The sequence below is a fragment of the Phyllostomus discolor genome, chromosome 1 (genome assembly GCF_004126475.2).
Source record: "Phyllostomus discolor isolate MPI-MPIP mPhyDis1 chromosome 1, mPhyDis1.pri.v3, whole genome shotgun sequence".
Classification (NCBI taxonomy): domain Eukaryota; kingdom Metazoa; phylum Chordata; class Mammalia; order Chiroptera; family Phyllostomidae; genus Phyllostomus; species Phyllostomus discolor.
Window position 1 is genome coordinate 199,732,385 of NC_040903.2, and position 25,260 is coordinate 199,757,644.

At 40.5% G+C, this 25,260-nt stretch overlaps 1 protein-coding gene across 1 annotated transcript in view; it reads left to right on the forward strand.

Annotated features, from left to right (window-relative positions):
* NRXN3 (neurexin 3) overlaps positions 1-25,260 on the forward strand; it is a 1,487,232-nt gene that overhangs the window by 408,602 nt on the left and 1,053,370 nt on the right. Inside the window, 3 exon segments of the mRNA XM_036018906.1 lie at positions 15,300-15,601; positions 19,557-19,580; positions 21,418-21,579. Of these exon segments, the coding sequence (XP_035874799.1) occupies positions 15,300-15,601; positions 19,557-19,580; positions 21,418-21,579 (488 nt within the window).

The following is a 25,260-nucleotide window of genomic DNA, read 5'->3' on the forward strand; positions in this document are numbered from 1 at the left end:
ATATGGATAATAACTCCATCAACTTGCATAATTCTTTATGTGTTTTCAAAGCCCATTCACATTTCTCAGTGGTATAGTGTAGGGATAATCTCTCTTAGCCTACCTTAGATGACATGCTAAACCCTATGGAGATCTTCTGTTTCCACTATCAATCTACTACATGATGGATGATCTCAATATATGGATGGATACATGACTGAATGAGTGACTGAGTAACTTAAAGGCTTCAAATAACACACAGTGCTTATTTGACTCTCACTGGTGCCAAGTACTGTCATGTTTGGAGACAAGTGTTGGTAGATAATATTGACCATGAAGGGTGTGTACTCAAGTTTTATTGGCAGTTCTGCTGTCTTGCAATAGAAAAGGGAACTAATAAGATGATGACAGGCTTGAGAGAGTCATCCAAGAGGGCTGCTGTCCATACTAGCAACCCCAGAGCCCCTGGAAGATCACACAGTGGATCTCTTAGCTCCTGATCTCAGGATAGTGCCTTCTGTACAAAACCTAACTCTTACTGTTAGGTTCAATGAGCAATGAGATTGAAGTTAGACCTATGTCTAAAACTATGTCTAGTTTTAAATTCCCTCATTGTCAATCATCATTGTTCTGGTGGGGTAGCCTTGAACCCTTGAACCTCAGCTTCCCCTTTTGAAAACTATAGGTAATAATACCAAAATAAGTTTTTGTGAAAATTATATTAAATATTATGCACATAATACTAAACCAGAGCTAAGGCCCCTGACCGACAGTAAGCTTCAGAAATGATATCTGGTATCATCACCATCACCCCCATCTCAGGGAGTGGGGAAATTTCTGGGTATGTAAAATGATGATAATAATGCCTTCTCCCTAAGGTCATTGTAGGATTAAAAAGACAACATTTGAAAAGGGCCTCTCACTGTGCATGCACATAAGTAGAGGAACAGTAAGTAGTAGTTCCTTTTCTTCTCCTTCCTTTTGTGATGTCTTCTTTTCTGCTTTAGTTGAGTGCAATGGTGCACTATTGCTCTTTTGTAAAATGGCCCAGTGTCTTTGAGGGGTGCACAAAGGCCCCAGAAGGGGGTGCTTTTAGCTGGTTGAGGAGTGGGTAGTACAGTAGCAGGGTGGAGAAGGAAGAATGAGCGACACTTACGGACAAAAGACAGGCCTTTTCCTGCCAAACCCGAATGCACCAGAGGCTCCCATCTGAAGCTTTAGTCAAGTTTCCTCCTGTTCATGAAGTTACCCTAGCAAGTCCTGAGGGAACACTACTGTTTGCATAAATCATTCTACACAACCTAATTAACTACTTATAATACAGATGCACTTACGATCTCAAATTCAAACATTTGGAAAGCAGAAGCTGTTTATTCACGGTGGTATACAGTGATCCTGAGGATGCGCTAGATGATCCTGAGGTATCATGCAACCTCAAAGAGCCTTCTGAGTCTTCAAAGGCAGTCAAGTTATTAATAGGATGACTTTAAAGTTCATAAAGAGTAACATACCATAGCAACGAATACATTGCTTCTATTGTTAGTGTGCTTATTTGTTCTTCAAAAACCAGAATGTCAAGTTGGACATGGTTAGAAAGTCACAGCTAACAAAAGTATCCAATTAATGCAAGCCCTGTTCTTTGCCAACAATTTTAGTTAATGGGGAGTTTTTATTTGATTTGCTTTGTTTTTTTTTAAAAAACCTTCTGACGTGTGACTGAGGTAGAGTGATGAGCCATCTTGGTTTTCCAGGGATTGTTCCTGTTTTGTCACAGGAAGTTCCATGTCCTGGGAAACGTCTCAGTCCAGAAGAATTTGGGATACAGTTACCATATCTGAAGCACTTGCTAAACCCCTTTTCAGGAGAGTGCAATGTTTTGGCCAACACGTGACTGACAGCACAAAGATTCCCTGATTCAGTGGGGCCTCAAACTTGAGTACAGTTTTTGCAGAAAAACGAAGGAGCAAAATAGGGTTGACTACTTTTAATTGTGCCAACTCATGACATTATCAAATTTTATCTATCATCATCATCATTTTATGTAAGATAGAAAATTCCAAAACCAAAAAAGTTGAAAGGGGTAGAATGGAAGTTTTGTGTTTTTGTGTTTCCAGTGGCTAGCACAGTGTGTGGCATACAGAAGGTCCTGTGTAAATATTTATTACATAAATGAATATTGCATAAATTGCTTTTATTAAAAGGCACACTATATTGTCCTTAATTTCCTCATTGAGCCATGGATTGGCAAAAACTTTATCGAGACCACTGTTTGGGAACCAGTGGTTAAATCCAAGTCTGTGGACTACAGGATTTTTTGGTGGGACATTTTTATCATAAATCATGGTAATGGCATTGTGATGTCTACCTCCGTAAGAGCCTTATTTTAGTTGGTACAGTCTGTCTTTCATGGTATAATCATTCCTGGAGAGAGAAGGCTACATTTCTGGGCCTTTGCATCAGAGAATGAGTTGCAGCCAACTTCCTTTTAGATTTCAACAGCCCCCCCTATGGAGATGAATCTTTGCTATTATCTACATGGGTGGATTTCACCACATCTGGCAGGAAGTAGCCAGCTGTCCTTGTTTTTTCTTAAGTTTAGGGCAGTGTTTTTGTGTGCCCTACGTCCCCTTACTTTTCTTTGTTTTGATTCATTTACCTACAAAGAATGGTGGTGAGAAACCTTGACCAGTTGATGATAAGTACAAATAGCATAATCTCCAAATCTAGAATTTCCTAGGCAACATCTTCATACCTGAGTTGGGATATCAAAATTATTTCTTATTATACCATAACCCATTAATAAAAAATGTCACTGATAAATCTTACTTTGAGTTTGTTTTATTGACATCATAGGATCTGTAAATATCCATCATAAGTGGCCACGCAACCTACAAAACTAAACCAATTTGAGTCTCTGTTTCAGAGTCTTATAATCTCAGTTTTGTGTCTTCTTTTTAATAGTAAATCAACAACTTTTTTTCCCCTCTGCAAGACCTGAGCATATTTCTGACTGCAGCTTCTGGTGTCATAACCCGGAGTCCAGCTGTCTGGCCCTGGAGCCTCCATGAGCTTGCTGGGGTGATGCAACATCTGTCGATGGTTTGTGAATCATTCTGACTTAGAGGGAGGTTGCCATTTTAGATTCAGTGCATCAGAAGTGGATTTCCTTATTTACGCGCTCATAATTAAGTGTTTTTAAAGCATTTATATTTTTCAGACATTGCAAATGTACAGGATTTCCACAATTTTCTCTATTATTCTTATGATGTATATATATATTCCAGTGTATGTGGTTAATAGATCTAAATGTTTGGTTAAAATCTAGCCTTGTTGGGCAGATAGAAGTTCCTGTAAGAGCTGAAGAAGGGTGCCTTACAAAATTAGATAATGTATTTGAAAGTGGTTTGAAAAATGTGACATACTATGCAAATATGTGTGTGTGTGTGTGTTTAAAGAATGAATAGCTCATCCCCCACAGGAATGCGGTTGACAGAGGTCTTTGCAAAGTTACCCAGTCCTCAACAGGACACGGTATGATCTGTTGGGAAGCATATACTATTGGGAGGTTGACATTGATTTGTATTTTGCATCTGCTTTTTTAAAAATAACAGCCAAGAAATAAAGCTTTATTATTTTTTTTAGCTGTGGCATTGTACAAGTATGCCAACCCTTCTGAAACTCAATCTGCAAAGTGGGGCTGGTAAAACTCCATTTCACAGGGCTTTTGAGAGATAAATAAGAAACATACCAAGTGTTCAAAAAAGAAAGCTTTCCTTTCAGATGACATATAAACACACAGATATGTTATCTCAGTTAAGAATACATTGGTTGTAGTGGTAAGTGTTCTGATCTCTTGTAACTGAAATCACCAACACAAGTCTTGCTTAATTCTTGTCAAACTCTATATAGTGCTTGTGCTATTCAGATCCTCCGTAAAGAAAAGCCTGGAGCATAGTACAGGTTCAATAAGTGTTAATTTCCTGTTACACTATGGCAAAAACAAAATCTGCCTCTAGAAAAAACTCTATAGTCTGAGATGAAAAAATGATGAAAATGAAATAAACACTTTATTCTAGTTTTACATGCACCATTAGTACTATAATTGAATTTGCAATCATTAATGACTTTCTCCTTTATTTAGGGTTCTTAAATCAGGTCACTGATTTTTAAGTCTGTCTCAGTTTTAGAGAACTCTCCCCAGCCACTTTCAACGTACCCCATCCTCACCCACACCTACGGCTGGATTCTTTTATCTGACTACTTTATACCTGGGGCATTATCAGTCCCTTCTGGAGAGCTCTGGGATGGGATAGTTTTAATTTTTAACACCATCAGCCCCCATCTCCTCACTGCCACCTGTATTTCCCTGGGAGGTAAAGAAAATGCACACCTCTCTGTAGAAGAAGCCACAGCCCAGGGTTCCAGGACTTGTACCTCAGCACTGGCCAAGTTCCCCAGCTCGTGTCTCTGAACAGGTTTTTAATCACCTAGGCTCTAGTTCTCAGCACTGAAAGCTTTAAGAGTACTGCAGAAATGGTAGATTAGCCGCATTTAACAAAATAGAAAGTTTTCATTGTGTCATAAAAAGCCTTATTGATCTTGTCCAGGCATTGACTCCAGGGCCTCTTAATAAGCCATTCTGTCTAGACGTGCAGGCTAGAGCCCAGAGTGTAACAAAGGAGAAACTGCGCTGCCTCCTGCAGGGGGAGGACAGAGAGATGGGCACAGATTTGGCTCTCAGTGGGGATTTTCTTAAAGACCTAGGCTGATTTTATTCTGCTGTGGGAAAAGAGTTTGGGAGGCTTGTGCAGATGTACTGTGACACAGCCTGGATGCCAGCCTTGTTTGACTCTCAGCATTTGCTGTGAGGCTATCACATGGTAGCAAATGACGGTCGCCTCCCCTGTCCCCCGGCTTCCATCAGCATCTCTTCCCTCTGCCCTTAGGAAGCCAGCCTGAGCTCTGTGATGCCATGGCTCTGGGCAGTGGGTCTCTAGGAGGTGGGGAGGAAACCAGCATGCCTGAGGAGGAACTGGGACTTTAGAATCACTGAGATCAATTCAACTGCATTTCAATTCAATTTTGCAAGTTTTTATTTAACACATTCTCAGGTACAGGGGAGGTTTTGAAAAGGTATGAAAAGTTGCTGCTCAAAGCATATGGTTGGGGACTTGACATGTGCATATAAAATGACCTAATAATCATTCAAAATGATTAAGCATTTATCAGAATGGTCTACAGAGATAACTTTAAACTATAAAATATATTCAAGTATAAATAACTCTAGACCCTGTAATAGAGTATATTATAAGCAGTGGTTTAGTTATCACCCAAATTGAACAAATCTTAATGTTTTGCTGTTTTTGCTTTATATCTTTTTACAAAGATGTAGTCTTATAAATACCTTCTGGGTTCCATTTCTTCTCTCCCTTCTCAGGCGTAAGCACTACCTGAAATTGTTGGGTAGATTTCTTCTATATGTTTTTCTATTCTATTACATATGAAGAGAGCTGTAATATATAATGAATAATGATTACTGTGTGTATATAAATTAGTGGAGGTAAAGTTTATTGGCCACCCACAGTTTATATTCACTATTCTTGATATATTTTTGGACTGAGTGAAGGAAACATTAGGTAAAAATTTTTAACACCTGGCCCTGGCTGGTGTAGCTCGGTGGATTGAGCTTGGGCCTGTGAACTGAAGTGTCCTTGGTTTGATTCCCAGCCAGGGCACATGCCTGGGTTGCAGGCCAAGTCCCGAGTTGGGGGCATGAAAGGGGCAACCATGCATTGATGTTTCTCTCCCTCTCTTTCTCCTTCCGTTCCCCTCTCTCTAAAAATAAATAAATAAATTCTTTTTAAAAAAACCTTTAACACCTGAATTTCCCTGTTTACCACCTAAATAATGCCTGGCAGTCTCTAGACCTCCTTTTCTCTTTTAGAATCAGGAGCCATTTGAGCTCCTGAAATATCTATAGGAAGTTTCACATAACACCAAATTGTCATGTTCTCTCTGGATACTTAAAACTGGATAGTTTCACCAATAAGATTATTTAGATATAGACTGACTGAGGCAGGAGGTAGGGTTTTTTCTCATGTTATGGTGATAATTTGTTATGGAGGATTCTTTACTATTTTTGTCTTAGACAAAAGAGTGATTTTGTAGAACTAAATATTTTGAAAGTCCATATGGGTTTAAAAATCCATATTTATTGCTTCTAAATATCTAAATAGCTTTATGAGTTTCCCCAAATTCTGTGACCCTTTCATGACTTTTATATTCCTTTCTAAACAGTATGTGCAGGTACATATTTTCATTATTGTCAATTTTGTTTGTATCAAAATTATAGTCCTCTGTCTACTCCTCTCCAGCTCTGTGTACCTAATAACTGTTTTTGTCCTCCTCAGTCTGTAGAATATAGGCATTTGGTACTCTAGTACAATTGCCTTAGTTATTGTATAACTTGATAAAAGAAGAAGTATAAGAAAATGTAGGTAATTTTTTGATATGGGTCAAAGGTAAAAGAATATGTAGGTTTGTGTATATGTGTATTTTCTGTAATTGTTTTAAATTAAAAAATGTCAAAACCCAATCTAAAACTTATCTCTAGTGAGGTGAGCCTGGTTACATCCTTCACCATTCTAATCACCCACATCCTAGTGTAATTTCAAGAACTCTGTCTCAGTAAACACTGTGGCACAGAGATAGTTGTACAAATACTGATACAATTGACGTTTTATTGTCGACCTCATGTAGTTCCAGGGGTGTCTTTTCTGTACCAGTCCAAGTGAAAGCAGCCCAAGGACTGGTTGTCTGAGGTATCAGCCATAGCATTCAGAATCATTTGAAGACCAGACACAAGAGTCAAACTGGTGGTCAGGTCAAGGATCCAAGCATCAAGTTCTGTGGCTGGTAGAGCTGGATTAGAGAACGTGGCTTTGATTTGCCATCAAATTGGGCTTCCTTGTAATTTTCCTCCTGGAATAAATTCAGCCACTCCGCCATAGGCAGAACAATTAGAAGACCACAGGACTTCTCCAGCAGAGGCAGAGTCTACTCCGATAGATTTTACTACACGGGGGGCCTAGAAAAGAACTCACAATCCTTGTAGCAAGGGAAGGTCTGAAGCAGAGAGAAAAGCAGCTCGCATGGGACTAGTAAGAACTAAATTAAGAAAAGTGGATCTGTGGGTATCAGATCCTTACTATATCACCTAGCAGCTGAATCATTTCTCCTTTCATTGGAGGAAGTGAATGAGAAAAGGAAAGAAGGTGGAAATGTTACTCCATAATTGTTGCCTCAAGAGAGTGGGGAGGAAATGTTCTCATGGAATCGTGGGGAAGGGAAATAGGGTTCCCTTTAAAGAGAGAATGCACTGTTTGTGTTCAGAGCTTGACTAATTCACAATTAAAATGAGAAGCTGCTAGCCAAAGAAGCATGATTACAGTGTGACTTATATGGATGTGGTAGTTGGACAGCGTGTATTACATAAATTATTCTAAGTGGGCAGGTAGGCAATGGTTTCTTAGTAGTATCTAGTCTTCTGGGTTCCTCCCCACATTGCTCGCCATTTGTCTATCTTCTGAACCCCTAATACAACATAAGTATAATTGTGCTGCTCATAAGCTAAAGCTCTCCTCTGCTGGTTCTCCAGCCCTAGTGCCTCAAGAATATGGCAGACAAGGCCCCAGCTTGCATCTGGAGCATGCACACATGCCTGTCATTGTAGCCACATTGAAATTCTCACCATCCCTCAACACCCCATGCTTTTCTAGTGACTGCCCCAGTAAGTACACTATTTCTTCTAACTAAAATTTTATCCCTCTCTTTGTGTGGTGAACTCCCTCTTATACCTCAAGACACAATTGAAGCTTGACCTCCCATATGGAGCTTTCTCCAACATCCAGGGCCAGTTATTTTTTCTCCAGTGTGCCTATGCCACCTAACAAACATTTACTACACTGAACTGTAATTATTTGTTTATGTGTGCATTCTCAACAACAGGAGCAGCAGCAGCTGGCACGTCTAGGGCTGGGAACTGGGCCATGAACTGTATTTGATTCGTGTCTCACAGCAACTCTCTGAAATATGTACTATGGTTATTCCCATTTTGTAGATGAAGAAACTAAGGGTTAGAGAAGTTAAGTAAAAAGCTCAAGTTCCATAGAGTTAGGTAAGTTCTGGAGCTGGAGGTCAAACTCATGTCTATTCAATTCAAAGCCTTTATCGTTGCCTTCCATGTCACCAAGTTTGCAGTCCCGCTCTACACTGGGAGCTACAGATGGGTGCCCTGTTTAATGTGAGTGCACGTCAGAGTCTGGCACTTAGTAGGCCTTCATGATTTTTTGTTTTTTAGCTTTACACTTTCTCTTTTTCGGTAAAGTATAGGCTAATTATTCCTCTTCACAGGGTTGCTGTGCAGCTTCAACGCATTCAGCACTGGGCATATCACCTGGTGCATAGTAGGCACATGCACATACTTATTCCTTAAATGAATAAACAGAAAAGTTAACTTTTATTGTAATGCAGTTGAGAGCAATGTGGTCTTCAGGATGCCATTAGCTTTCTAGTGATTTCAGTGAAGCGTGATTTTCCAGGCCATTCTTTTGTGGACTCAGGCAGCTTCTCTCGCCAGGATCCTGGCTGTTTATTTTCCAAGTGACAACTTGATTTACTATTTTCCTTCTCATCACTTTCAAGAAGCATCTGCAGGCTAGTGCGTGACCCAGGCAGTGTGGAAAAGTCCATTTATTTTTCTGCGGCATCTTTCCCTACAGAGGGTCTCTGAGGATGAGGGTTAGAATTGGCCTCAGGGAGTCAGATTTCCTGTGTGTTTTCTTTTGTAGCCTGGGATGGCTCACAGTATCACAGTTTGCTGTCTGCTGCTGCACTCTGCTTTAAAAATACCTGCATGATGGGATGTGGCAGGTAAAGGAGTCACTGTCTGTCCTCGGGGATGGCTTTGCAGCTTGGTTTATCTGACGACTGTGTTTGACCCTAAAATGTAAAGGAGACAGGGCAGGAAGAACCAAGAGTACGGTCACCTGTGTAGTCTTTTACCTTTCTTATAAATCAGTGTGTTTGCTAATTCCGGCAGGAAATGTCATTAGGTGATATACAGTAGAATTCATTCCAGTAAAACGATTTCTGCTTTTCCCTCATTTTTAAAAATGTGATTTTCTCACAACTTAACAGTTAAGTTAGGTGTCTGCCCACAGCTTGTTAGAGGTGTGGGTCCTTGTTCCAGATGTTGGATTCTTAACAAGTTCTTAGCATGGAAAAAAAAAGAGAACTGTGCAAGAACAAACCCCTACTTACCTTAACTTGTTCCTTTGCCAGCAAACTACCCACATTGCTGGCTTGTCTCAAGGTACTTTTCAGAACTGAGTGGATATGCAGTATCCTGTAGGAATGGGCAAAACAATTGTGGAATTATGGACTTCTGTAAAAGTACTTTTCTTCTTTGTGTACCCTGCCCCCACTGCCTGGGGCCCAGTGCTCTTTTCCATCATCATCAGAGCTTCTTTGCCTTGGAAGCAGTGGCCAGAAGAATTGGGTCAGACACCATCCGTTCACAACTTGAGAACCTGAAGGCTCTCGGTGCAGCTGCACCAGTGGAGGAGGGGCAGTGCTGCTCCTGCTGAGTTTTGTGGGTCAGAGGAAAGGAGTCAGCAAGCCAGCCCCAGGACCACATGTCATTTCTTTCTCTAGCCTGGAGTGTGGCAGCAGCCCGTGTGATTTTGTACCTCATTAGCTCCAGGGTAGGCCAGGCAGGATGGCCAGTCAGAGTTATCTTTGCATCAGTGCAGATTAAAGTCCTGTGCTGCTGCATGGAGGCCAACTGAAGGACAAAGGACTCAAAGATGAGGGCAGTGTCACCAGGGTCTCTCAACGTATCCTCAGGAAGCTGGCTTCTGTTCCCTTTCTGGAGTTCTGCTCAGGGCCAGTGGTGACAGCCACTCCAGAGGCCTTAGCATTTTAATAGGCTTTTGCAAGTGGTACCTAAAAATTCCATTTCTAAGGTTCTCTGATGGAGGTGAAGAGTATGATCTTCTCAGTGTGACTGTTTCCAACCTGCTACTAAGGAATTCTGGAGAAGAGCCAGCCTCGCTCCCTGATCCACTGCTTGGGCTTCTGCTGCCTGAGTGGGCTCTGATCTGGTTGTTATTGGTGGTTCTCCTTTGACGCCTTTGAACTTCACACAGTTGCATGACACCGGCTACCGGGTCCTAAGCACCTATTTCTGAGAATTTGAGTTGCTGGCGCGGTGGTGGTAGGGCTAAGAATCAGGGAATGAGAATCAGGGGGCTGAGGTTTTAGAACTGGCCCAAGTGCTTCCTAGTGCTTTGGATAACCCATCTAAACTCTGTGCCTCCATTTCCTTCCATGGCTGTCATCCTGGCAAAGTTGATCTCACAGAGTGCCGAGAGAATACAAATCATGATTAAGAAAGCATTTAGAAGTTTACAATATCTTAAAAATCAAACATCTGTTTGCAAATAGACCTAGGATCCTTCTTTACCCCTTCTAATGCGTTCTTATTTGAGCCCTTTTTTGTCTGGTGCTGTGTCCTTGTCCCTTAATTCTGACTTCTGGACCTTAGTTTTTCATGGTTGCATTGGGATCTCATTGTCCAAACTTTGGCTGTCTTTCATGATCTCTGCCTCTCGGTTCCTTAGGTTGTCTCTTCTAGGTCTCTTTTGCTTCCATTCTTGCCCAGTCAAATGTAAATCTCCCTCGGGAACTGTATGACTATCCAGGTTGAACCAGTTCCAGGTACCCCCTGGAAAACCAGTTCAACTGTGTTCTGATCTTTTAACTGGGCTCTCTGCCTTTCATTTTCTTTTTCTTCCAGTTTACTACGAATGTAGCCTTTAAAAATAAATCAGACCCTCCATTTTCTCAGTAAATTTATGCAGTGGTTTCTCATAACCTTCAAAATAAAGTCCAGATATTTTAATCTCAAAACCTAAGAATATAAGCTAATAGGAACCACAGGCCCAATGAAACAGTGATATGCATTTCTCCACACTTCTTAGGTTGCATAGTAAAAAAAAATATAGTGAGTATTTTAATCTGTTTTGGAATTTGTCAGAGAGATAGAGTTATATAAATCACTAGTTGGGTATTTTGGAAGGAAGAAAATAGAATTGAGTAAATGCTTGCTAATGCTATGTATATATATCAGTACTGGGATTAGTAAGCCATTTGAAAGATCAGCATTTTACATATCTTATACATCTGATTTAAAATTTCAAGTTATACATATCTAGATTGCATCTAATGTTTAATCAATTGGACACTTAAATGATTTGTTGTCATACAGAGATGAGCTTTGCTTTTCATGCAGTGAGAATAATATTTTTATTTTAACACTTACGCAATTGATTGCAAATTTTAGAGTGTCGTAATTTAAGTGGATCTAAACAGTCCATTAGCCACATCAGTGCCTACCGTCTTGCCAAGCCGTCGCTTTATGCTAAGCTGTTGTGTACTGTGTTACATAATCCCCTGCATTCATTTTCTCTACCTATTCAGCTTGAATGCATACAAGGTGACTGCATTGTCTCTTTAACCTCCTTGCCAGTGTAAACACTAAGTATAGAAACACAGATTTTGGGCAGTATTACATTTTTCTAATGAAGAGTTTGGAGAATTGAATGGGCTTAGAAATAGGGGTTTGTCACTATCTGGTTTCACACCATTTTAGTTACGTTCACTGTCAGTGTAGTATGGTTTTCAAGGTGATAAGAAAGTGTTCGAACCTTAGCTACTGAAAGGAAATTATGACAGATTGGGATCTTAGAAGAAAAAGGTCAGTTGTGAGAGTATTCAAAGGAACAATTCCTTCAAGGTCCTCACTCTGTCTCCCACTAAGCCCCTTAATTTTTCCTTAAAGACTGGGCCATGCACTGCCAATGCCTCTCTTCCCCATAACAACTAGGACAGTGTTCCATGACTTACAAATGATATAATCTTGCTTATCTAGAACATGATTCGGAGAATATCTTTCAGTTGTCTATTGTTTGTGGACAAGTGGAGGGAAGTGCCCAGTATCTGGGGTGCCTTGGTGGCCTCCTACAGCCCAGGTAAGAGGTAAACTGGAAAAATTCATCATTGGATGTAGAGATGGGGAAGGAAAACTGTTGCAGCAGTTTTCATCAGATACTTGCAAAATAATGCACTGGGCTTCCTTTGGCTAATTCGTATGATATTAGTAGAAAGATGCATGTGATTTACATAGATCTTTTTTCTCACCTTGGTTTTATTTCTTGTTTATTTATTGTAATATTATTTTCTCTACAATGATGTCATTTTTCTTCTATGGTCTTGCACATAAACAAGTTGGTTTTTTTTTGAAGATTTTACTTATTTATTTTTAGAGAGGGAAGGGAGGAAGAAAGAGAGAGAGAGAGAAACATCAATGTGCAGTTGCTGGGGGCCATGGCCTGCAACCCAGGCATGTGCCCTGACTGGGAATCGAACCTGTGATGCTTTGGTTCGCAGTCCGCACTCAATCCACTGAGCTACGCCAGCCAAGGCAACAAGTTCTTTTGTTTTAAACACATCCAGATTCCAGGGGAGGAAGGATATCATTTCTTTTGTTGAATCAATGTGATTTACATAAGATGGAAGGAATGGGTTTTTGAGTCCATTTATGCAAGGTTTGGGATGGTTTATAGGTTAGTGCACAGATCCATGAAATTATGTGTGTTCTTTGAGAAGTAGAGTAGGAGCATGTGGTAATATCCAGAGTAATGGGCAAAAGGAAAGGTAATGGATACTTATTTATTTATTTATCTTTTAGACTGATATTTAGAGAAAAGTCCAGAGGTACTAGAAGTCCAGAATAACACAAATTGTCTTATGCAACACACTTATTCCTCGTTGCTAGTTTCTTCCTTAATAAACAAGGGCATTAAATCAGGCAATCTCTGAAATTCCTTATAGCTCTAAAATTTATTATATTGACAGACTCATTGGTCTAATTATATGAAACATATTAGGCACCACATAGCACATTAAATAATATCGTAGTGCCTTGCTGTTCTGTGTCAAGTTTCTCTCTGGAGGCCTCCTTTCCTTGCTCATTTATCTCTGTTCAGTAACTTAAATGTTTATAGAAGACACCCGTTAATACACCATGTGTGGTGCCAAGGACAGGCATAGTAGTTGGCTCTGTGCACATTTGTGTCTGTGGGAAAAGAGCTTAGTGGAGATGATTTCATCTGACTTACCATCTTCTACTCTATCAGTTTCACCTCCAGGGCTACTGAACAAGGGCTTGTCCAGGTGTGTTTTAACAAAGCCATTTCTTCAGAAATGAGAGGAGAGATCATGACAATAGACAGAGAGCACTTAGGGTGTTGGTTGCATCCATTTCAAACATACAGATAGTGTGAAATGTCTACTCTATGAATTTTGGGGGCTATTTTGGTAAAATGCATGAGGCGTAGGTTATGTGCTGAGTGGTACTTGCTCCTTATAGTACTTTACAAGTGATCACTTTACAAGAGGTCATTTATAAGTGGAGAGACCCCTTTTGCTTATACCAGCGTGCGCATGTGCAAACATAAATATGCAGGCAGTCACATGCCACTGAGGCTATCAAAAACAGACAGGACAAACTTCATCACTTCTTTAACTCTCTAGAGTATAAAGTTGGGGTTCATTTTAATGATGTCATGATGCTATGATTAATTTAGTAGTATGTAGTGGGTGGTCATCTCTCCATATTATAAAAGTGACTCCTTTATAACTCTTACCTCATGATGAGAAAATATTTATTTCATTTTACTTAAGTGACTGACCATGGGCTGTGAGGGTTGATAAGGATCTGAGGTGAGGTGGACCTGGCTTTGGTTGGTAAGGCTGAAGTGTTATTCTAGAAGGGAAAATAGAATTCTCTCAACCTTATTTCATAGTCCCCACTCCTTAGAGGGAAACCGAATATCTAACCTTGCATTGTTGTACATTTCCTTTTATTAATGAGGTGCTTTAGGTAGCTTTTTGAGCAACCCGGATAGGAAGTCAGCTGCTCTAAGTGAGGCTGTGGGGCCACAAGACAAATGGAAGTCCACACGCATGCAGTATGTCAAAATTATACATCAAAGCCCCAAATGATTAAATAAAATATATTCCATCCTCTTATCTTGAAAAATATACCTTTGAAACTACCTGTAAGCCAGGTTCAAATTTGGAATTTTCGGATTCCTCAGAGTTCTGCATTGGGAAATGCTCGCACAGAGAGAGCCGGCCCCTCGGGTCCTCAGTCTGTGTCCTGTCCCCTCCTCTTTCCACCTTTGGCTCTATTCTGTCTCACAAAGGGGTATGGATGCTCTAGCCTACGAGGCCAAGTTCTCTCCAAAGCCTTGCAAAAAGTTACCTATTGCTAATCCTCAGACTGTGAGGTATGCATATTGACAGCATGATTTTTTTTTTTTTTCAGAAAATAGATCCAGGGGAGAAGCTTGCACAAGCTCTGGAAACAGACTTGGGGCTCTTTGGGTAGGGGATTTCAAAGTTCTGGTGTCTGGAATATGGTCGTGAGAGTATGGCTCTAGTGGAATGTCACCTTGGCCTTATGGACTCCTACTCTTGTAGGGAGAGATGGTGTGACCAGGGCCACCTAAAACAGAGACCCCCAGAGCAGAGGTCTCTTTGTGTCTAAGGGAAGTAATGCTGTCTTGTCAAAGCATATTACCAAATTTCATTCTGTTCATTTTCCTCATCCGTTTGATCACCTTCTCAGGTACAACCTCCTATTTACTAACCCAGTCGTGTTCCACTGGACTTAGAACTCACCATGGAACCCAGAGTTAGCTGGGTTACTGACAGATCCCAATCAGAGCCAAATCGTTTGGGGCAATTGATTTTTCATCAATAAATGTTACCTAGAGCTAAAATCTTTGTCAGAACACATAATTATCCATTCTAAACCAGCTCTTCTACAAGCGTTTAAAGGCCATCATTGAAGCAAAAGCAAGGTAGACCTTATATTACCGTTTTGCCTGAAATTTCCCTTTAGGCTTGCTTCTGAGAAAATCTGAAGGAAAGACAGCTGGCTCTCCTATGCCATTGTGTTGGTCTTCTACCCTTCTATGGACATAGAGCTTCTCTGCAATTTCCTTCTCTGCCTGCTTTCCTGGTGCTTAAATATGAGTCTCGTGGGAAGAGTTGGAGGGAGTGTAGAGTTGGTGTCAGCCCAGTGGTGGGGCAGTGCCCTGGGGGTATGTTCTCCTTGATATTTGCAGAGATCTATCTGATTCATGCCAGACAAGTGTTGATTGACGGCTTCCCTCCTTTTTCTCCTGCAGCTCGAGAGGAGAATGTGGCCACTTTCCGAGGCTCAGAGTACCTGTGCTACGACCTGTCTCAGAACCCAATCCAGAGCAGCAGCGACGAAATCACCCTCTCCTTTAAGACCTGGCAGCGCAACGGGCTCATCCTGCATACGGGCAAGTCGGCTGACTACGTCAACCTGGCTCTGAAGGATGGCGCGGTCTCCTTGGTCATTAACCTGGGGTCCGGAGCCTTTGAGGCCATTGTGGAGCCAGTGAACGGAAAATTCAATGACAACGCCTGGCATGATGTCAAAGTGACACGCAACCTCCGGCAGGTAATGCTGAAGGGAGAGAGCACTCAGGGGCTCATCTTAGGTAGTCAGGGAGGAAGTTTGTGAAGCAGGTGATGGATGAGGTGGAGAGGGGTATAGATATGGGTTTGGATTTGTTGAAGTCTAACTTTCTCCCATTCTTTGCAATTGCACAAGGAAAGTTACTAAAATGTGCTTCTCTCTGTACTTCAATTCTCCATTTGTGCTTGTTATTTAAGAAAAAATTCAGTTGTGTAGATAATAAAAGTTATAAGCACTTTCATTCCTTTTTTCTGCATTCCTTTTAATCATTTTCTTAATTACACATTTGAATCTTGTCATGTTATTGTTAAATTCAATTAGAGACAGTGTTTTGTTTTTGCAGCTTAATAGGTTTTCCTCATTCTTTGAATATGTTTTTCCTTTTAATTAAGTTAGCCATTGCCATGATGCCATAATTTTAATTCCCTCTAGAAAAAGTCTTCCTTTTTCTCTTCCTTTTCATTTATAGCCCCTCACCCAATTTTACTTTTTCAGTTGTTATGCTAACCTCTAGCCTCAGAATGAATTAGCTGGAATCTTTCTGAATTCCTCTGTTTCTTTGTTCCTTGGTGCGGTGTTCCTACTTTATTGCCCATGCCTCTACCTCCAAGACTCTTCAGTTGATTGGGAGGCCTGGAAAGTGGAAGGATCCAAATAAAAATGTCAACTTTGGAGCAGCCTTTCCTGGTTCTGTCCGTGCTTGAGAACTCCCATCGCCTGCCGATTCTAAGTAGGCAACTCCGTCAGGTGACCACACGCTCAGAAAGCTTCAGCCCAATGAAGTTGTTTCAATTTCATAACTCACAATAATAGCAATAAGAATACCTAACCAGCTCACTTCAGTTAAAAAGAGCTTTTCCTATAAAAGTCAAAATCTGTGCTGAGACTGCCTTTTCCAGGTTGCTATTTTCACTTGGTTTTTCTTCTTGAGAATGCGTCATGAAACCCAGTTGGACAACATTCATCCTTTATTAATCAGAAAACATGCAAATGTCTAGATAGTGCTTATCAAATTTTCTTCTGTGATATGATTGATTTAATGCTTTTGAGCATAAATATAAAGTCATAAGAACTGACAAGTGTTTGTATGTGTTTTCTGATTGATAAAAATGTAACTCCTAATAATACTAAATAAATGGAGAAGGCTCACACATATGGGACACACACAATAATCAAAACACCCATTTCCATACTTAAGTTTGTCAAGAAAGCCACCTGATTGGGAGATTCTGATCTACCTGTGGTGAAGGTGCCAAATAACACAAAACTTAGACTCCTCCAGTCATCTTCATACATGTAGATTGAACATTTTGAATCACTGTTCATTTTTTTCCCTCCAAGGCCAAAGAACCCTATTGCTGATATTTTTTTATCATCATCCCCCATCTATACTTACTCAGAAGAGACCTTCTCAACTGTCAAGAGAGCCCAAGTCAAATTTCCATTTGCTAACATATAGGAGCTTGATATAGTTGAGTTGTAGAGTCTAGACCAAGTGAAATATGACCTTTTGTCAGTTTTGACTGACAGGTACACAGTAACACCCTTTAGACATTCATCAGTGGAGGGGAGAATTTTCATGTACTGGGGAGCAGAACTGGGTTGTGGTTCTCTCCAGCCAAACTATTTCTCTAACTCTCTCCTAGCCCCCAGACTTCCTTGCCATTCTAGAAATGATTCTAATTAGCTGGAGAAAGGCTTGCTTTTATTTCCACTGAAAACGCTTTTCTAAAATAGAATTGGGCCCCAGTTCGGCCCTTTAACTGAAGGTGATAAACCAAACTGTAATTCCGATATTGGTTGTGCTATTGAATCAGCAAGCAGAGGAAAGCAGCCCCTGAGGGTTTCTCTTCCAAATTCTAGACCCAAGTCTTCTCTGTGCCCTTGGACAAGCCATTGAACCTTTCCACACCACTGTTCCCATTTGTGAAATGGTGATTACAGTCCTCCCCAGCCATATGCAGTGGCTAAATATGCAAAGTACTGTACCTTATGTCCCAGAAGGATTATGAGCTCATCCATGGTCTGGTGCTAGACTCGCTGTGACATGCACACTATTTACTGGCTGCGTATTTTGTCACTAAGGTGACTATGTCTGCCACTAAGGATGTAGAAAAGCAAAGCTCTCAGTTCTAGATGAGGCTACAGAGAGGCCCTGGGGTATTGGGGCATTTCTTGACAGTGGGAGAACGAATCTTCTAGAGAAAGTATGCCCAAGATTGGACCTCACTGAAGTGCTGGCTGAATTTTGCAATCCCAATGCAATCTATTGAAAGAGGGAAATCTCAGAGGAGCAGAGTTGATTTATAAATGCAATCCTTTCAACACTGAATCATCTAATATTATTTTGCTCATTAAAAATACATTTAGAGCATACTTTTGTGTTCCCTAGGATACATTTGCAGGGGTGGGAAGCTCCTATTTCAATTAAACTGTAAACCACTTCATAAATATTTGATAACAAGCCTCTGGCCCTCTCATCTACTTTTTTGGTAAGGTCGAATGGCTTCTGTGGCAAAAATTCATTTGAGGAGCTCACTACCAGATGGAGCAGAACCTTCCCATTTCTTCCTTCTGGGTCATCTCCTCATGGTTCTGCCTTTGAGCCAAGTCTGGGCAATGGCCAGCACTTTATTGGGGGTTCTCATAAAAGGAAGGAGTGAGAACTATCTGTTCCAAACCATAACTGAGATTAGGGACCAAGATAGTAATGAATTTCTACGGGATATTTTTTTTTGGTTTTGCTTTGCTTTTTTTTTTGTCCATGACCTTGCTTGAGTCTAAGGTCATGGCCATCACATGAATTTCTTTACCTCTGTATATGACTTTTGTCAAACCACAAACATGAAACTGGGGTTACCAGTCATCTAGCCTTCCAGCTTTCAAACCTCCCAGCTCAGGTGTGTTGGCCATTTAGCATTCAAAAACAGCAAGGAGGAGACTAATTGTGGGGCCCCTGTTCTCATTTTAACCTGCCAGTCCTCTCTGCTAGCTATATAAAAAATTGCTTAAAACACTTAAAAGCTTGAGAAGCATTCTTAAAGAGGAATGGGGTGGGGTAGGGGAGGTAGGGAAGAGTGATTCCAACAGGAAGCATTTTAGCAAAGCAAAAAAAAAAAGAAGAAAAAACCACACAAAACAAAACAAAACTTCACTGGGTAATAGAGAAGACTCCAACTATTTTGATGCATTCTAACTACACAGTTATTCTATACTGAGAGGGGAAAAAAAGAAAAAGAAGAATGTTACCCTCCTGCTGCACAAACCCATACAAAATCAGATCTTTACATTACCTGTGGAATCCCTGAGTAAGGTACATGATGTAGCCTTCCTATGTTAGATGTGGCTGGTAAATATTTTAAGTTATTTTTGTTCTAGGAAAAAGTCGTGATTGTCTGTGCATGTAGTCAGAGTCAGATGTAAACAAACAAACAATGAAAAACCAACGTATTGGTATTTCGGCTCTATCTATTTATCTACATGTGGAATGATAAACTTTGGGGGTCTTTTCTTTCAGGACAGGTGGAATATGTATTGCTAGAGGGTGGGAAGGAAAAGGGGGTGGTGTTCTTTCAGAAGAGCCCTTGGAAAGTAAGTATGATGCTTATTCTAACTGGGGTGAGGTCTGATCTGATCGTTATCTGGGAGAAGCGGAGAGTTAAAATGACAAGGTGGACTGCACCTCTTTTCCTGGCTGTGTCCTGGGTGCCAAGGTTTTCCATAGAGTCCTGGTCTCATTGTCTTCCCCACTCTCTTTTTCTGTGTTGGGTGCCTTTTTTTTGAAAAACTAACACAAGATCATTCATGCAATGTGTCATTTTACTAACCGACTAATGTACTAACACCCTAACGACTCATCTTTGTTTTTTAGTTTTTTTAATTAACAATCGTTCTGTTCACAATTTTTAATTTCCTTTCTTCCCCCTTTTCCGCAAAGCACTCAGGCATCGGACACGCTATGGTAAACAAACTACATTGTCTGGTAGATATCATTCTTATTGTCTCTTTTTTTGGGTTTGCCGTGTGTTGCCCCCCCTTTTCCTCCCCAACCCCTCTTTTATCCTCTTTAGACTTGTTTCTCCTTCTTTTAAAATTTTTTGTTTAATTAAATGACAATTTTTTTCCTTTTCTTAAAAAAAATAAAAAGGAAGGGGATGCACCTGTCCTGCAGATATTTGGATGAGTTTGGTTGGAATGGTTTCCTTTTCTCCAGTTAGTTTTTTTTTCTTTTTCAAAAAGCATTTTTTAAGGAGAGTTTCTCCATTTAGCTAAATTTGTTTTGTTTTGTTTTGCTTTTTGTTCTCTTTTGCAATTTTGAAGTTACAGACTAGGGACCACAGGATTGATATTGAGGACTTTCCTAAACTCTGAGTCTTCCCTTCCCTCACTCCTCCTTTCTTTGACTCTCCCCATTCCTTAATCCCTGCTTTCTTCCCCTTTTGTGTGGCCTTGGCCGCCACAGGTGACCTGGGGAGGATAGTACTCTGCTTCCTGTATTCTTCTTTTCCCTTCTTTCACCTTACTCCCCACCGTGGCCAAAGGGAGCTCGGCCAATTGTGTTCTCTGTCCACACTCTGCATGGCATGTCCCTGTCTCGTGGATTTCCCCATTGGCATCTGATTTTGTTCCTTCATTTTACTCCTTATTACTAACAACCTACCAAATTTTCAACTCAAGTCCACTTTCTTCTCTCTTTCTTTTTTTGTCTCCACTCTTTTTAATTTTCCTCTCATCCTTCATATGTTTGGGGGTTGGGTTTGGACTTTTTCTTTTCTTTTTTTTAGCGAGGGAGGTGGCAGGCAAGGGAAAGATGACCTGTTAGTTTTGAGTGTTTTTTTCCACATCCCATGTTGGTTTTCAGTTGTTGCAGTGCATGTAAGGATGATGTGGATTCTGATTCTTTTTTTTTTTAGTTTTCCTCACCCTCTCCCACTTCCCTCCTTTTTCTTCTGCCTTCTCTTTTAGCTCTAGATAATTTTTGCATGGGTGTGTCAGCGTATGGTGTGTGCACGCTCTGAGGCCCCATCTATACTCTCTGCCTTCTGCTCCTTTCATGGATGTTGGGTGTATGGGTGCTCCTTCTTCCCTGTGGGCATTATTATTATTATTGTTTTGGTTATTATGCATTATCATTCTTTTATTTTTGTTAGAGTTGCCTCATTTCCTTTCTTGGTGGTGGTGATGGCAGTGAAGGGAGGGCAGGGGTTGGTGTCCTGGGGGAGTCCATGGCATGTACCATCCATGACACATGTGAATCAAGACCCTTCTTCTTCCCTATCTGAATGCATGTTTGTCAGTGTGGTGTGAATCCAAAAAGAAACAAAAGAGAAAAGAAAAAAGAAAAGAAAAAAGGAAAAAATCCATCAACAACCAAAGACCAACCCCTAACAAACCCATCGTCAAATGTCTCCTTTGCTGTTTTTCACTACCGCCATAATTAACAATCATCGAAAAATGATCATTTTACCAATGAACTGAGACAAGTGATGTCGTCTGAGGACAGTTCCATTTTCTAGCCTGACTGAGTAAAGAGTGCAATGCGTAGAGCAAGTTGCTCAGCTTGGCCGTTCCAACAAACTCTGCTAGGAGTCTGCAGGGGAATGCTGCAGTTGTGGGCCACAGGAAGGCAGACCAGAAAATGGAACTTGGCTGCACATACCAAAATCAAACCAAATTAGAAAGACTACCTCACCAAAATCTTAAATGAAAGTGAAGCTACAGGTGGGGAAAGCCACTGGATTTTAATAGGACTGTAAGGTCATTACTGGGATTTTTTTGTCCCTATGTCCCTTTACCAGGTGACAATCTCTGTAGATGGCATCCTGACCACGACAGGCTACACTCAAGAGGACTACACCATGCTGGGCTCAGATGACTTCTTCTACGTGGGAGGAAGCCCCAGTACTGCTGACTTGCCAGGTTCACCTGTCAGCAACAACTTCATGGGCTGCCTTAAAGAGGTAAAGTTCACATACTCCATTTAGTGCTTTGTCTAAGAACAAATGAGTTTTGCACTTCAGTGACTGGCTCTATCATCTAATCTATTCTATGAGACCCAGGTAGTAGCAGAAAAGAGTTTGGACTTGAAGTAGAGTCCTAGGTTTTGGTCAGAACTTAAGCTGGTTACATGACCTTGGGTTCACCACTGAAGTGCACTGTTCCCTCACTAATGGGGAACCTCATTTCTCAGGTGGCTTTACTTTATAAATTAAAATAACACATATGAAAATACTTTGAAATCATAAGGAACTATTAAAGTTTGATTTTGTACTTTTGATTTGGCACATATGGAGAGCTCTGGCTAAAAGTGGCTCCTTTTGTGGTTGTGTGTCTTGTCTAAAACATATTTATTATTTTACTTTGTCCAAGGTGGTGTTCCCAAGAGTCTCATTATTTGAGATAGAGGAAAATTCTCAGAATGTAACATTAAAGCCCAGAAGATGGCTTTTCCTTTTTTTTTTACCCCCTGAAAGCTGGCAGCTATAAGAAAGCAGTGGGCTTTGCCATTATTCATTTATACTATTGTAGCTGATGTGTTGGGACCTCTTTCTGAGAGCAAAGGAGCTTCAGTCAAGTGTAACTTCAGTCACTAAGGTCAATTGTCAAGGCAAAAAAGAATCAGACTTGATTTGGTAGAATTCTTTCAGGACACTGTCATCAGAGCAGTATGCTGTACATTTTTGTTTAATCTATGCTAAGCTTTATTGCCTAAGATATCCATACCATTTCCCTGGGGAAACTTTTAAGAAGCTAACAGTGTTCCTTACTGTAGATAGAGATCCCTATGACATGTTATAAGCCTCCTCTCAGGATACATGTTTTATTTGTTTTATATGAAATTTGTTAAACCTCACTTATACACGAAATGGTATTGCACCTGTGTTTGCTCACACCACTCAACTGTGAGTCATGTCCAGACAGGAGTTGTGCCTGTCACAACTGGTATATGATAAGCACATAATAAGTATTTATTGAATGGATAAATTTATCAGATAATCATTGGGTACCTTTTTTGTGCTGTAACTAGACTTAGTGCCTCTTCACAAGCCATGATCTCTGTAGTTGAAGGCCTTATAATCTGGCAAGGGAGGAGATCAGGAAGTAGACAGTTACAGTTGAAAACAGTGTATGTTCAGTGCCACAGATGAAATTTCTAATTGAGTAGAGGAAAGTGGTAAGTTTTAGGTGGGAATCAGTATTGGAGAAAAATTGGTGTCTGAGCTGGGCATTGCTGCCGTAAATGATGTGTGGCTTGAGAGGAAGGGGTAGGAAGAAGAGACAGGACAAAGGAGGGAAAAATTCAATTACAGCTTTGTATTGTTCTTAGTCTGAAGGACAAATTACAGATGAGAGCCCAAAGAGTGCTTTCCCCTCTCTGCTAGACATTAGCTAGGCTTCTGCAGACCACAGGGACTCGACTGGCCACTCTTGATGGAATTGCTGCAGACAGAACACTTCTTCCATGGGATTTACTCCCATTTGGATAGAATAAAGGCCTAAACTACTCAGTATCTAATGATTCCTGAAAGGCTCTTAAACACTGTGAAATCACGCTATACTGGAATTGCTCTCTCAGAAATAGATAGGGACATTCTGTTACCACGTATGTGGCTCGGGAATGAATGAGCCATTGATTGCAGTGGAGAACTCATCCATTTTTGTAGACAAACAGTCCTGAGCAGGAGTTTTTCCTGGACAGGATCTAGGGGTGGCCTCTAGGACCAATCTTTTTCTGATTATATTATGTATTTTGAAACAAAAGAGCAATTTCCCAAATCTGTCAATCAGGAAGGTTGCTCTTGAACATTTTGAAGCAAGACTTGTCAAAATGTGAAGGTATCTCTAATAACTTTATGCATGCAGAACCTAAAATAGATAAAATAAATTTGCTCTCTCTCACTGCCTAGGTAGAGAGCAGACAGCTTCAAAAGTCACTTAATAGCTTAAAAATTAAAGACAGTTCTGAAAAAGTGCCATTAGCAGTAATTAGTAATAAAAACAAACATACCTTAGCTAGCAAGGTAAATCTGCATTTAAATCCAGATCAAGTCAGAAAAAAAGAAAGTCTAAGACATGAAGGGAAATGGTGGGCCCAATGAGAACTTTGTTAACTTTTGTTCCTTCTCTCCTTTACATATTGCATAGTCCAGTCTTTCTAAGGGACTTGGGAGGCTTTCTTATTTGTCTCAGTGGTTTAAATAGATACCTTTGAGCGTAATGTGGTTCTGGACATTCTTTCTTTCCACTTAATCATTACAGTTCACTTTTCTGTGGGCAGGGCTGGGAAATTCTTTTGTTCTTGCTGTTTCTCTTGGATAATTTAGTAAACAGCCAACACTTCTAGTTACCTTGGGACTTTCTCCCACTTACCCATGTTAACTATTTGCCTTTGGAACAGTCTCCAGTTACTTTAGTTTCTTCTTTCTTTCCCTGTCTCTGTCTTCTTTTTCTGTCGTCTGCTGCCATTTGTAGCTCTAAGTTGCCTTGACCTGAGCATCTGTAGGTGCTTTTGTATGCCATTTTCTTCAAAATGGGGACACTGTAAAGAGACTTTGAAGTTCTGGGGCACCTACACTTTGTGTGTGGCACAGAATGAGTTTTATCTTTGGAACTACAGTTTCTTCACACCTGAAAGCTTAGTTCTGGCTCCACTGTGATTTCACCTGTATGCACACCTCTAAACTTGACACTCATGTAAAAGCCACACCAAAGAGTGTCCAAGTGGTCATCAAACAATTGTGGTTCTCCACACACCCTGGTATCAGTGTAAGTAAGATTTGTGTCCAGCTAGACATCACAAAGTCAGGATCTTATTCCTCTTCATGTTTTCGCAGGTCTGTCTGTTTTTTGTTCTTGTGTTCCCAACTCCTAGAATGGCTCTTGGTCTGGTGGGCTTGCCATAAATACAGCAGTGGGCCAAAGGAGGTTAATAATAATAACAAATAATACAGTAGTTAATAAATAATCACACAAGAATAAACTCTGTTTTGTATACTCAAAATTGTCGACCTGCTTTTTTCTGAGTGCAGTACAGTTAAAATTTAAAACACATCCTGACCCTGCTTTTCAAGTCCAAACCAGCCATTGTGTTGTACTTGGGTGAAGGACTTCTTCCCCTTCCTCCTCTGCTCATGCAAATACTCCCCCACACAGAGATCGACTCTCTCTCATACCCCAAGGTAGTGAGTGAGTGATGATTAGTTCCTTGTACAGAAAATTCTTCAGGTGAGAAGGAGGTAGGCAGCAAGAGGAATTAAAAAAAGACCAAACGTTGTATATGACTTTCTGTACTTGCCAAGTGAAATCCCAGGTTTGTAAATTCATAAATACAATAGCTTTTCAATAAATGCTCTTAGGTAGTTTCTTAGGATCGCTAAAAAACATCCTGACATGGCAATAGTTGAATCTTTAGGAACCCCTCCACCTGCCCGCCATCTGATATGAGAAAAGTATTACATAAAAAGGCTCAGCAAGGCTAAGAGAAATGGGTTAGAACTTCCTCTAGGAAGAACAAGATCAAAAAGGCTTTGAGGGAGGTGTCATAGTATGATAAAAAGAATACTGGGTTTAAGATTAGAAAACCTGATTGGACATACCAGATTTAACACTGGTTCTATGGTCTAGATTAAGCCACCAATCTT